This window comes from Thamnophis sirtalis, unplaced genomic scaffold, assembly GCF_051295495.1.
Source record: "Thamnophis sirtalis isolate CommonGarterSnake01/CBP01778 unplaced genomic scaffold, rThaSir2_p1.2 scaffold_7, whole genome shotgun sequence".
In the NCBI taxonomy this organism is placed as follows: Eukaryota; Metazoa; Chordata; class Lepidosauria; order Squamata; family Natricidae; genus Thamnophis; species Thamnophis sirtalis.
Genome location: NW_028261387.1, coordinates 37,597,632 through 37,612,228, shown reverse-complemented (window position 1 = coordinate 37,612,228; position 14,597 = coordinate 37,597,632). Strand labels below are relative to the sequence as shown.

At 40.4% G+C, this 14,597-nt stretch overlaps 1 protein-coding gene across 1 annotated transcript in view; it reads left to right on the top strand.

Moving 5' to 3' along the window:
* The window catches only part of LOC106552057 (vitamin D3 hydroxylase-associated protein), a 47,751-nt gene extending 35,393 nt beyond the window's left edge, over positions 1-12,358 (top strand). The window contains exons 12-16 of the mRNA XM_014070247.2: positions 724-767; positions 2,790-2,829; positions 7,023-7,131; positions 9,523-9,668; positions 11,601-12,358. Of these exons, the coding sequence (XP_013925722.1) occupies positions 724-767; positions 2,790-2,829; positions 7,023-7,131; positions 9,523-9,668; positions 11,601-11,735 (474 nt within the window). The 3' untranslated portion in view covers positions 11,736-12,358. The remainder of the gene's footprint in view (positions 1-723; positions 768-2,789; positions 2,830-7,022; positions 7,132-9,522; positions 9,669-11,600) is intronic.
* Positions 12,359-14,597: the final 2,239 nt, after the last annotated feature.

Below are 14,597 nucleotides of genomic sequence, written 5' to 3'. Positions count from 1 at the left end.
CTAGAGAATTCTGGGAGTTGAAGTCCACCCATCTTCAAATTGTCAAGTCTGAAAACACTGATCTAAGACCAATGGCTTCTGGCCTTTTGGGAAAAGATGACTAACTAAGATAGATTGGTATCCTCATTCCAAGCCAGCATCCAGAGAATATACAGAATAAGGAGAAGGAGCCATAGAATTGCTAAACAGTTAATAAACTTCAAAGGCCAGTAGATTTGTTAAATACTGCATAATAACCTCTTGTTATTTGTGGTTTTCTAATCAGGGGTGGGCTTCAAACATTTTGGCAATTCTGTGCCAGTTGCTGGGTGGGCGTGGCCATGGTGGGTGTGGCCTAGTCAGCCTCCTGCACCATGGCAGCAGGGGAGCGTTTTTGCCTTCTCTGGGCTCTGGAGGCTTTTCTTGAGCCTCCGGAAGGGTGAAAACAACCTCCCCAAGCTCCGAAGGCCCTCTGGAGGCCAGAAATGGGCCCGTTTCCAGTCTTTCTGAACTTTCGGTTGGCCTGTTTTTTTGCCCTCCCCAAGCCTCCACACACGCCCTGCACTTAACTGCATCCAAAATGGGCCTCATGGGGACTCCTAGGAGGGGTGGGGTGGGCAGAGCCAGCCAGGAGTGGGATTTGGAGAGTCTCCGAACTACGCAGAATCTTAGCTAGAGTTCTCCTGAACTCCTGCAAACCTTCAGCAGCCCACCCCAGTTTCTAATGCAGTGTTTTTATTTTAGTTTCCACGAATCTCGCGACATCTGTGTGCCCTCCTTGGAGTAGGGTAAGATAACTTTATGGTGTTTTCTTCTTTTTTTAAGTTTAACATTTCCATTGGGTTATAATATAAAATAAGATACAAAATAGGAAAGTAAATAGGAAAATGGTGGGGAGGAAGAGGAGGAAGAGAAGGATAAGAGAAAAAGAAACATTGACTTCCAACTTTCTCTGTTACAGTAAAATAAAGCATTAACGTCAAATCATGACTTTTTGTTTTTTTCATAATAATATGAACAAGCCGTTTCTATAAAGAGCTATCAATCTAATTGGAAAACCCAAGATCAAAGTTTCATTCTTTTCCACTTCAAGCACAAAATTCAGAAGCGGTCTCTATGTGGAAATATAAGTTCTTATATTTTTTTTTCTTTAATCAAAATAGTCAATTTTGCCATTTCAGCCAACTCCATCAACTTCCTATGGTGTTTTCTTGAATGGGTGCTGATATCCCGCAATATCAGCCTTTGGATTTACTGTGTGCCTACTATTTTCCAAACTTCTGCCAAATCATCCATTTAGTTGAGATTTGCTGGTTTATACCTGGGACATGGATAAGAACAGCATAATGGAACAGGGCAGGGGTGGGTTCCTGCTGGCATTACTACTGGTTTGATGCCCACATGTGTGCGCATTTGCTCTTTAAAAGGTCTGCGCATGTGAACACCATTAAAAAAAGGAGGGGAATTACAATATTTTTCGGAGTATAAGACGCACCTTTCCCCCTCAAAAAAGAGGCTGAAAATCTGGATGCATCTTATACACTGAATACAGCATTTTTTTTGCCTCCTGAAACCCGCCCCCTTCACCAAAATGGCTATGCATAGCCTCTAGGAAGCTTTCGGAGTGCTCCTGGGTGCTGGGGGGGGCAGAAATGAGCAAAAAATGGGCCAATTTTTGCTCAATTTTGCCTCCCCCCTCAGCCCCCAGGAGCTCTTTACAAGCCTCCTAAAGGCTATTCATGCCTTGACAAAAAACAGGTCCGTTTTCACGAAAAATGGGTCGTTTTTGGGAGGTCTGCAGAGTGCAAAAACTTTTTTTTATTTGCCTTTTCAAAATATTGGTGCGTCTTATAGTCTGAAAAATTCGGCAATTTTTTTCAATGAAGATTGTTCTGTGCATATGCAGAACAGAAAATAAAGATGGTGGCGCCCAGGATAGAATGGGTAGTGTAATGTGTCCAGCTGAGTTACTGCCTATTCAGCCGAACCGGGCCAAACCGGTAGGAATCCACCTCTGGAACCTGGTGTCTTTGCTCTAAGAAGTTATGTTTGGGCAATTAATATAAACATTTAAACTTTGAAAAGTGGTCATGCTACATTCCCTGCAGCAGAGGACAGCATTACATTGGCCATTGTACTGCATTTCACAGAAGTTGGACATGGGAAATATTTTAATTTGAATAATTTGGAACAATCATGAAATCAGGGTGGGATCCTACTGGTTTAACAACTGGTTCTCTGAGTGTGTGCTTCGCTGGTCCCTGGTGCCCAAAAGGTTGCTGAATTAGGAGATGGGACAAGCTATTAAAATCCCTTTCAGTGAGAATATACATAGCCTCCTTAAGTACAGACCAACAACATGTTTAACAGTTGGTGCACAAGTTCAGAGGAGGATGACAAAGATGCAGGGACTTCAAGACATAAACTACTATGCAAGGACAATGGAGAAACTTAATTTGAAGAAGAGGAGACTGAGGGAGATAGGATCTCACTGCTCAGGTACACAGAAATATATTGTTGAGATTAGGAGACTAGGACCAGAAATGATAGATATAAGTTGCAGCTATCTAGATTTCCTTTCAATATAAGAAAAGAATTCCTGAATAGAAAAAAATGGAAGAAGAATAGCAGTCTGAGTATGCTGGATAGGATAATTTGGTGGTTGTTGTTTTTTCTATTACATAGAGTTGAACGAGATTATCTTTACGGTCCCTTCCAACTACACAATTTTATGATTCTATGTCATAACTATTTTGTTGATCTTTTTTTAGTATGCTAAAGTTGATCTTCATGATTTCTTCAAATTCTAGGTCAGTCCAAAAACTCTGGAAGAACAATGTGGATCGGATGGTGAGTCAGCTTGTTTATGTCACTTGGCCAACGATTCTAATTCTCTCAGATATTTCCCAACCAGAACAAACAAAAGAGCTGTTTCTTTTTAGATGAATGCAGCCCTGGGTTTATTTTTGTACTTTTCAATGCTGAGCAGAAAGAATAAAAAAGAATAGGTAGCAAAGCCCCTTACATTACACAATCTTCCCATAGGATTATCCTGTATATTATGGATTCTAGAGTTATAGTTGAAGCAAACTCCTTAATGGCTTATGTATGGCACATCAGTATGCAATGAGACTATTGTTATTTCCTGTAACACATGTCACCAGATAGTTTTAAAGTGGCCAAACATGATGACCTAATTGGATTGGATGGTGAAATGGAGAAACACTATATGAAGTTTCTCAACTTCTTCTCCACTCATTCCTGAGCTTGCTCGCAAAACAACAGTTTCATAGCTAAATAGAATTAGTGAAGAGGTGGGTTTTATTCTTAATATACAAAAAATGAGAACTTAGAGACACAAAGTCGGGCATTTATTCTTATGCACTATGACTTCTAGGTTCCAATTTAATTGGCAGTAGCCACATACTGTATGTCCTGTGGGGCATCATATAGTAGGACAAGTTGAAGCTCAGGACTTAACCAAGCCTTCTACTTTTTTATCAGTACAATGTACAGATTTTTTTTTATTGGTACGATGTTATCTGTAACAGAAAAATTGCCGAATTTGTGGGGGTGGATGGGACTTCATAAAAATACATTGTTTTTTTATCAGTAAGCTCTCTGATTATTCATCAGATAGGGCAAAACCTATGTTTGAACTCTCAAAGATATCAGGATACATTCCTCTTTCCCTGATCAGGTTTATTTCAACTCTAAGGACAAGATCCTAGATTAACTCTGAGAAAAACTTCATTAAACTGAGTATATTATTTTGCAAGTAAAAAGCTATGTCATACCTCTTCGTTAGGGATAATTCCAATTGAATTTAATGTATAAAGTATGTTCCCATCATATTAATAATCCCAGATCCTAATTTAACTGTCTGTTCCTTCTTGTAATACAGGCATCCTCCTAAGCATATACAAAGTTGCTAATTAAGCAGAAGTAAACATGCCAATTACTATTGCATTATTACATTTCAACATCTGTTTGCCCAGACCATTCAGATAATTACCTATTGTTGCTATTTATTAACTCATAACCTGCCCTCAATATAATAATCTATCAGCACTTGTCCTCCATCTTAACATTCTGTTTTTCCAATATTGATGAATGTTGACTGACTTCTTGAATCTGGCCACTTTAGATGCACTACAACTCCCATAATCCTAGACAATAGATATGCTATACACTTCTGAAAAGGGTAAAGACTGGGGTAGGCTTCTTTATCATTACACAAAATTAATCTGCACAAAGGTTAGGTTTAGTTGATCTTCTGGGATTTATTTGTTCAGATCAAAGCTTAATATGACCTCCAACTCTTTTAAAAATGCATTTGGCAGTACCCTCTGATACTGGGAGTGTCAGATAACATGCAGTTGGATAAATGATATAGGTTAAACATTCACAGTATTTGCTGATAGTTATTATCTCATAGTTATTAGCTCAGATAATAACTGAGATAACATAATATTTTTACTATGATCTTTGTGCCTATTTTGGAATTAGGGCCATTTTTCCTTTGCTGATTAAACTAGAGTCCACATTTGAAAACTTGAATGATCCTGCAAACAGTCTTGGGAGACTACATATTTCTAATTTACTTTTTTGTGGGGAGAGGTTAGAATGTAAGGTCTGATTTGGTGGGAGGAAGAGATATTTTATCCCAAAGTGAACTGGTGAAAGGTATCAGCTGGATAAAACAGAGATAGGTAAATCCTGGAGAAAAGAAATTAAAGAGATAAAGTCTCAAGGACCTTTCATTGTCTCTTGGCTTGAAGTCTTTAAATGCTGCTCGTGGCACATGTTTAAGCCCAAAGCTTTGTTTAGCACTCATCAAATTTTTATCCTTAGTTGTGAGAGCAAGAAACTTCAGTGCTTTTCTTTTTTAACATTCTACGCTAACTTGCAAGAATCCTACAGGGGAGGCAATGCTTCTCTATCTTTATGGGAGAAAATACGGTCTGCAATCTTGAAGGAAGCTCTGGTTTGTTCCCATCCTTAAGATACATTCTTTGGGTTCAGGCAACCTTAACAATTATTGCCCCATCTTCAATCTCCCCTTGTAGAAGACATTGTTGAGAAGATGGTTGCAAATCAGCTACAAAATGTCCTCCCAATGGGCTATCTGATTTCCTTTCCATTAGTTGTTGGCCATAGGAGGAAACTGCCTTGGTTGTGCTAGTGGATGGACAGTGAAATAAATCAGATAAATCAGATTAACAGAGTTGTAAGGGACCTTATAGGTCATCTAGTCCAACCCCTCCCTCAAACAGGAGACCCATTCTGACAAATGGCAGTCCAATCTCTTCTTGAAAGTCTCAAGTGATGAAACCCCCACAACCTCCGAAGGCAAACTGTTCCATTGATTGATTGTTCTCACTGTCAGAAAGCTCCACCTTATTTCTAGGTTGAATCTCTCCTTGGTCAGTTTCCATCCATTATTCCTTGTGTGGTCTTCAGGTGCTTTGAAAATAGCTTGACCCCTTCCTCTCTGTGGCAGCCCCTCAAATATTGGAAGACTGTTATCATGTCTTCCCTGGTCCTTCTCTTCACTAGACTAGTCATGCCCAGTTCCTGTAACCATTCTTTATATTCTTAGTCACCAGTCCCCTAATCATCCTGGTTGCTTTTCTCTGCACTTTTTCTAGAGTCTCAACATCTTTTTTATAGTGTGGTGACCAAAACTGGATGAAGTCCTCTAGGTGTGGTCTTATTAAGGCTTTATAGAGTGGTATTAGTGTTAATTAATGACCGGGGGGGGGGGGGGACAGACGGACTATATTCCTAGGGGCAACCAACATCTGAACAGATTTCAAGATCATCAACTGGTAACCCTTCTGAAGTTTGGAATCAGAACTATTATCTTTCAGTGGTTTCTTTTTCCTGAGTTGACAGTTCCAGTCAATTGTAGGAAAGGAAAAGGGATTGATCCAGCAACTATTTATTTGTGCCCTAGTTATGAGTAGCTGCTCCTATTGTTTAATACCTACATCAGGGGTGTCAAACTCATGGTCCATGGGCCAGATGCGTCACATGCTGGCCATGCCCACCGACAGTTTAGCAAAGGGAGGGAAATTACGATACGTCATGTGACGACAATGTGATGTTGCAGGTTTGACACAGTGGTGGGTTTCAAAATTTTTTAGAACCTCTTCTGTAGGTGTGGCCTGATTTGTGGGAGTGGCTTGCTGGCCATGTGACCGGGTGGGAGTGGCTTGCCAACCATGTGACTGGGTGGGAGTGGCTTGCCATCCATGTGACTGGGTGGGCATGGCCAACTTGTAAAATGTGATGAAACTCGCTTAACAACGCTCTTGCTTAGCAACCAAAATGTTGGCTCAGAAACTCTGGCATTTGAAGCACGCAGGTCTTAAAGCTGTCAAGTTACAATACTCTTGTACCCCTAACCCTTTAGAAAAAAGAACCCCAGGGGTGTTCAAACTTGACAGCTTTAAAACTTGTGGACTTCAACTCCCAGAATTCCTCCTCCAATTATGTTGGCTCAGGAACTCTGGCATTGAAGTGTGCAAGTCTTAAAGCTGTCAAGTTACAAGACCTTGCACCGCTAACCCTTTAGGAAAAAAACCCCAGGGATGTTCAAACTTGACAGCTTTAAGACTTGTGGACTTCAACTCCCAGAATTCCTCCTCTCGCTCTTCATCTTGATGATGTGCGGACGGGCAGGGGGAGGGAGTTGGAACTGGTTCTAAGCGGCACTGTAGATTTGTGGAACCTTTTCTATAGAAAAGGTTAGAACTGGCAGGAATCCACCCCTGGTTTGACACCTCTGACCTACATGAAGCTGCTGGATAAGTCATCCTTCAGAGTAGGGTATTGTATCCACAATATGCTGGCTATATCCACTGGTACATGCCCATTCTGCATTTTTCTGGCATTTCCATGGAAGTCTTGAACTAGCTCCTAGAAGCCATAGGGACTAGATGGGATAAAGGAGGCTGAAATTGAACACATCGATCACTTTGTGTTGATACTAACATTAGGCTCTTATACACCACCCATTGTATTTTCTTTCATTCCAGGCTTACCGTGATGAATTCATTGCAGAATGGAGAAAGTTGAAGCTGGATGTCGTGCTTTGTCCTGCTTTGGGCCCAGCCTTTAATTTAGGATATCCTGGCAAACTATTTGGTATCAAATCATACTTCCATTATACTCTCTCTGTGTACCTTGTTCTTTTGCCTATTCTAAGAAGGGTTGGATTCCAGGGGTGTGAAAAAAACAATAACCCTGCAAGGTGGATTACGTGCACTGCTCCTTCTTTTTGAAGCTCTGACATCATTCTTTTGATCACTCCAGCTCCTGAATTGATTGGGAGGAGGGCACTGTCAGATGAGGCCCCAGATGTCAGTAAGCCAAATTTCAGTCAAATCAAATCTTTATTATGGTCTTATACAAGCATAAGGAGAGTGGAGTACAATCAATTAAAAATCCTGGAAAAATACATCACAGTCTTAAAAAATTAAAGAAAAAAATAGAAGACATTAAAACAATATGTGTATGTGTGTACACACACACACAACATATAAACAAACTGTAAGAAGGGGTAGGAGCATTAGAGCATTTTATTAGAACATAAAATATTAGTATGTAGAAGATTATAGTCATCAAATTATAGAGCATGGTGCTCTATAACTAGGTGCTCATTAAGCCCAGATTCAATTTGTGCCATCAAATCTCCCTTGCTGGAAAGCATGTAGAATGAATTAAGAAACTTTTCACAGGGCAGGTGATCAAACGCTATAATAAAAATGTAGCTTCCTGACAGTGTAAAATAAAAGTGAGCTTTCTAAAAGCTGCTTTCTAGATAATAATGGTAGTAATGCAATAAAATAATAGATAGATTAATAATAAAGCATAACAGCAATCAATTCAGAACTGATTAATTTAGTTCTTCAGAAGATCAGGCAAATCAGAAAATGCATACATACTATATGTTACTTTCTTAGATATGACCTTGGTTGATAGGGGTGTCTCTTGGTGAGTATATCAGCTGAGTAAAGTCACTTCTGGACTATCTACTCACCCGCATATCCTGCTTGCTCCTGTGAGTAGATAATCCATTTCCTGTTTCTCAAGGGTAGGAACCTTTTACCCAGACTGTTGTGAAGACAATCTCCACCCATCTTTTCTTGCTCTGCATAAGAAGGGTTGGTTTTTTTTTTAAATCTTCTACCAGCATAAGGGGTGCCATGAGGTCCATCTGTTGTGCTTTATTACATTTTGGCAGGACACTTGCTCAAATGGCTAGTGTGCACTGTGGTGAGAACATTTTTCCATCAACTACTTTGTTGCCTGCCTGCCTCTGAAAGCCCTTTCTACAGAACACCAAAGTGTGCTTAGAACTACAAGGCACATCCCAGGCCGTGCACTGACTTCCTATCTACACATAAAAACACCAATGATTTGGGAAACAGGTTCGACATTCATGAGTTATCCACAATTGAATAACTCCAGTGATGTGGGTTGAGTATACCCTTTAGAGTTCTGTTAAGAGTTCATCGGTGAACTGAAAGGCCTTTCTTTTTGAAACTGGGTTCACGAGTGGATCCATGAAATGCTAGATAAATGAGTGAAAAACATCAAACATTGGATGAACTGGGATAGGGAAGGTTGAAGGTTTCTCATTGAAGGTAGAACCAACCGAAGATTCTGCAAATAGAAAGTATGTGTCACAGAGACCTACCCTTAGAAAGGAAAGCACTTGGTGTCCTGACATAGATAGAGTACCCATCAGTCAGACATTATGGTAACTGTAGTCCAAACAGATCATTGCCAAGGGGAAGGGATGGACCCTGCTTCAGAGGGGAGGCTAAACTAGCTTTTTCCCATTGGGTTTACCTTGAGGCCCAAGCAGCACAACCCTAAGTATCCATCCAGAACAATTTTGCAACTGTTCTTAGAGTCATTTCAGATGATTTGTCGAATGATAAAATAATGCAAGGCAAGTATCAGGCAGCCCTGACATTTCGGGTTCATTTCCTTATTTCTCAAAAATTAAAAAAAAATCCCTGAAGAGAAGATGATGATGCCATTTCTCCGCAAGCATTAGATCTTTTTCCACACTTGTAAATTGCTCCAATTTCCTCACCAGAAAGCTATTACCCTGAAGCATAGCTCTCTTGTTGCTATATTCGTGTAGTTATATAGCAGTTGTGGACCTCAACTCTAATAAAAAGGAAAATGGTTCTGAAAACATTATGTTTTCCTCCTCCCTTGTTCAGGACAAGCTACAAATGATGCTGGCAATCTTGAGCATATATTCAACATATTTTATTTGATGGTTTTCTCATAAAAGCCACAGCCTTCCACCCCTTGGGCAACTGCATCACTGCCAGCATATTGTGTTTGCGCTGATGGCATCCACCCCATATGGCTTCCTGGCTTGTGGAGGATGGAACTGAGTAACATCTGTGGGCTGCAGAATGGATTGTATTGTTACGCTATTAATATGTTACAGTCACAACATGATGGCCTGATCCCATTGAGAAATAAATAACTTGTATATGGTGTCTTTTCCAGTGGCTACTACTTATACCCATCTATATAATGTCTTGAATTTTCCTGCTGGAGTTGTACCAGTCACAACAGTTACACAAACAGATGAAGAGGAGTTGAAGCATTACAAAGGGCATTATGGAGATTTCTGGGATACAAGAATGAAGGAGGTTAGTGAACAGCAAGAAATGCAATTGCCATATATGGGAGTCAAGATATTGCTGAAATCTTCCCTTTGCAATAGAAAATGTTAGCAGAATGGTTCCTTCCTGGCTGCTCCTCTGAAACCGGTGAAATTTGGTGACTGGTTTCCTTTGGAGAAATTTGAAGAACAGTCTCTTGATAAAAATTCAAAGTTGCTTCGATTCCAGAATGAGCCAACTCATCATGACCAACTCTCTGCAGCCAACTCACCATGGCCAACTTGCTGTGGGACAACTCAACGAGGCCAACTTGCCATGGGACAACTTGCCATGGGACAATTTAACAATTTAATTTAATTATTTAAAATAAATAAAAAATATTTACATTTTTGTCATACATTTCATTCTCTCCCTCCTTTTCCATCCTTTCTTTAATGATTCTATTCTTTTCTTTGATATTAGTGTAACACTTCTGCAGTGAGTTGTCCCACAGCAAGTTGGCTGTGCTGAGTTGGCCATGTTGAGTTGGCTGTGGAGAGTTGGCTGTGGCTTCGTTCATTGGCTGCATTGAGGTTGAGTTGGATCCCTGTTATTACTAAAGAAAATTGTTGTCAGCCTCTGCTTTGCTGCTGCTTCAGCTGCCATTGAAACGGGGAGGGGGGGCATGGTATTTGGGAGAGGAATACTAATTGTGCTGGAGGAAGATTCTGGAGTTTCTGCTGCCTGTCTTACTGTGCATGCGGAGAAGGTTTCCCGCCAAGGCCAACGGCACCGACATTCCATCTTGGTGATGCCTTTCGAAGTTATCTCACACCTGACACTTAGGAGAATTATGATTGGACTGTAACTGGGATGCCAAGGGGTGGGGAATGGGTTATTCTATATATCATTTGCTTTCGCGCCTAAATAATCAGTCTTCACTTTGCTACGCTTCTAATCATTTATAATTAGTAAAAGTACACTTGATTTCTATCAGTGGAGTCTCGTGGTTTTCTTTCCTAATTATTCAATGGAGGAGTGCTGACAATTGTACTTTAATTTAAGAATATTTTTTCCTGATTTGAGCATGAGTCTATTTAATTGAAATAGGTCCTACTGAGTTATAAAGGACTTTTATCTCCTTTAAGGGAATTTGAGCTATAGCTTGGCATGATCCTATAAGATGTGATGCTGCCAAAAATATAGATTTGAATAGGCTGAGAATTCTGGTGACTTCATTGACATGACAATATTGTTGGCAGTAATATTGTCAGACTGCATTTGCATTTGAGCCTTTTTTGCTATGGAAAATGCTCATTGGAAAAGACGTTATGCCTTTATGGTACACCTCTAGCTCAGCCCTGTACAACTTTATTATCAGATTCAAATGATGTAATGATGTAAAGGTTGCTAAACTTTATTTAAAAGAACAATTATTTCCATTCACATTTTTTCTTCTATTTTTCTGATTGATGATTGCAACAAAGATCCATCCATCCATCCATTCATTCTTGGCAGTAAAAATCAGTCAGCGACTTCCTTTGCCTAGTTTGTTGTTGTTGTTGTTGTTGTTGTTGTTGTTACATTCTAAGATTTTCTGGTGGTAGATACTATAAATACTAATTCTGCTTTTTTATGGTCAGCCAAGAGTGACTAGAAGCTGCTACCTAGCTGACTATATAATATTGATTCTGCTGCAATATCTAGGTTAAAGAATTCTTTTAGCATTGGGATCCTATTTTATTGGCAGTCCTATGTTGCACACCTCAAAATCTGTAATATTCTAGCTCTTGTAAGCATCATTCACATGACAATGGTTATGGGTGGGTGCTGGATCAATGCATCCCATTAGATATAAGAAGGTACTTCTGCTTACTTGCTGCTAATTTTCAAGTCTCATTGAATTCAAGGACTGATTTTCAGTCAAGAAGACTGATGAATACGTTGAGTATTGTCTTATTATTCTTGCTTCTCCTATAGGCTGTGGAAGATGCTGTGGGGCTCCCTGTAGCAGTCCAGTGCGTGGCCTTGCCATGGCAAGAAGAATTGTGTCTTCGGTTCATGAAAGAAGTGGAGAGAGTTTCCCATGGGAGATGGGGAAAGAGAAAAATATGATTCTGTCAGAAAGAAGGCTGCAAGGAATGTTGACCTTTCTAAATAAACTTTATATTGACTTATGCAGTTTATTGCTGGGTTAACTCAGTTATATTTTCACAATTTTCAGCAAGATACGATATAGAGAGATTAGAAGATATGGTTTAGAAAGTAGAGAATTATTAGTAATGTTTTGTAATTAGGGCTAAATAAAGCATATGGACAACAGGATTTTCCAGACTGACTCCTTTAAATTATACTATCACTTCAAAGGTATGATGCAATTATTCTGTCATTCCTTGTGTTAGATCGGGTAAAGGAAGGTACACAAGGCTCCAGTAACAACAGCTCTTTATTGCAAGTCAAGTAAACATTCAGCTGGAGACGGGTCAGGCAGCATCCCCTTTTAAAGGTATCTGTCAGACCTCTTGATCAATGGGATTAAACCTCTGTTCCCGCCGGAACAGAGGACCTTGGTGGAAACCTCTATCGGGTGGGGGGGGATATCTAACACCTTCATCAACTATTGGGACTTTTGAGAAAGCTATCAATGGAAAATGCTAGTGTCAGTAAATTCTGTACTGTAAAATTCTGTGAATGACATAAGTTGATTGTGCAATAAAAACCTTTTCTGTAAATCAGAACAGATGAATCCCAAAAATTATTTGCAAAACTGAAATGAACATGTTAGTTCTATATGAAAAAAAAACATTGCAAGATAGATTAATTTTCCAAAAGAATGAATGGAAAGTACACAGAAGGAAAGATCATCTAGAAGTTGCCTGAATCATGGTAAAAAGAATTATAATACAGAATGTCACAAACATTTGTGGACGTATACTAAAGGAAGCAGTGACGTGCGGTGAGGTTTATGGCTGGTGAGGCAAGCGGGCAAAAGCTGCCCTATATTGGACACAGTGGCAGGGCTTTTGAGACGTCCAAAAGAGGTGTCCAAAAGCCCTGCCGCTGTGTCTGACATAGAGGCATCCCTCCTCTATGGCGGACACAGCGCCAGGGCGTCCAAAAGCCCTGTCGCTATGTCCAAAAGCCCTGTTGCTATGTCTGACATAGAGGCATCCCGCCTCTATGGCGGACACAGCGCCAGGGCGTCCAAAAGCCCTGCTGCTATGTCCAAAAGCCCTGCCGCTATGTCCAACATAAAAAAGTGCCAGCGCGCGCGCCAGCACAGGCAAATAAAAAACACACACACACACACACACAAATTACTTACAATAATACAATTACTTACAAATTACATTAATTTTGAATTCCTCCCCCCCCTCCAACCCACATACCTTTTCCAGCTATTTCACAGAGGATTTCAACTCTGCTCTTGTCTGCATGATGAAAATGTAAAAATGTAAAAGGAAAAAGGTAAGAGCTGCTGAGGTCAGGCTGGGTTAGCTGCTGCCAGAGTCCCCAATGGATGACTCTGCTTAACTGTTTAAAAAAGCCTCTAAAAAAAACACCCTCTACAGGAGGAGGCGAGAGAACCACGTGCCTCATCTACATAAGGAATTTTTCAGCTTTTAACCATTGTTTAACTCTGTTCGAGTGATCATAAAAATAGACTAAATGAGGCACGTGGTTCTCCCGCCTCCTCCTTAGAGGGCACTTTTTTAGAGGCTTTTTTAAACAGTTAAGCACTAAGCAGACTCATCCACTGTGACTCTGGCAGCAACTACCTCAGCTTTTTTCCTTTTACATTTTCTTTTCTTTTCATGATGACAGTGGTGAGGCCCTGCCTCCCCTGACTGCACGTCACTGAAAGGAAGCTTGGAAAAGGATATTTGGTGAAATAAAGCAAAAAAGGGTTGTAGAAGGATAAAAAATAAATATAATGATATTAAAATGAATATAAAAGATAGATTCATGTGCATATAGAGAAAATACAGTTCCAAATAATATGGGTCAAAGAGAATGAGGCATGGTTAAAATTACAGTGGTAGACAGAGAAATGTAGATTGATTCTCAGACCAAGACAGAATTAAATTATTACTTTGGAAGTGGGTGAAGTGGGCTACAAAAGAAAACTACAGAAAAATAAGTGGAATTAAAAATGCTGGAAGAAGCATTTGGAAAAAAGTGGTGTGTCAAAGAATGGAATTGAAACAAATACAGTGGTGGACTCAGGGGTGGGTTCCCACCAGTTCTAACCTCTTCTATAGAAGAGTTTACACAAATCTACCGTGCCGTTTAGAACTGGTTCCAGCTCCCTCCCCCTATCCGATCGTACACCATCAGGATGAAGAGTGAGAGAAGGAATTCTGGGAGTTGAAATCCACAAGTCTTAAAGCTGTCAAGTTTGAACACCCCTGGGGTTTTTTTCTCAAGGGTTAGGGGTGCAAGGGTCTTGTAACTTGACAGCTTTAAGACTTGCACACTTCAATGCCAGAGTTCCTGAGCCAACATGACTGGAGGAGGAATTCTGGGAGTTGAAGTCCACAAGTCACTCCCACAAAACAGGTCACACCTACAGAAGAGATTCTAAAAAAAATTGAAACCCACCACTGGGTAGGCTGCAGCTGGTTCGCACCAGTTCAGGCGAACTGGATGTTAAGATTCTGCTTAGTTCAGGGAACTGGCATATCCCACCACTGGCTGACTTCTCCCCCTCCCCCCTCCCCCCACCTGGGGTTGCCATTCATGGTGGGGAAGTTGCAGGGGCCTGACTGCGAGCCACACTGATCAGCTGGGAGGCTGTGCAAATGTGAATAAACCTGCAGCGCTGATCAGTTGAGAGGCTGCCACCCCCTGAAGCCCAAAAGAAGACCATGTGACCACCAGTTTTAAAAAAGTTCAGTCAGACCTTCCAATTTCATGGGATATTTTTTCCACCCCTGAGAAGTTGGAATGTCTGACTGAACTTTTTTTAAACTGAAA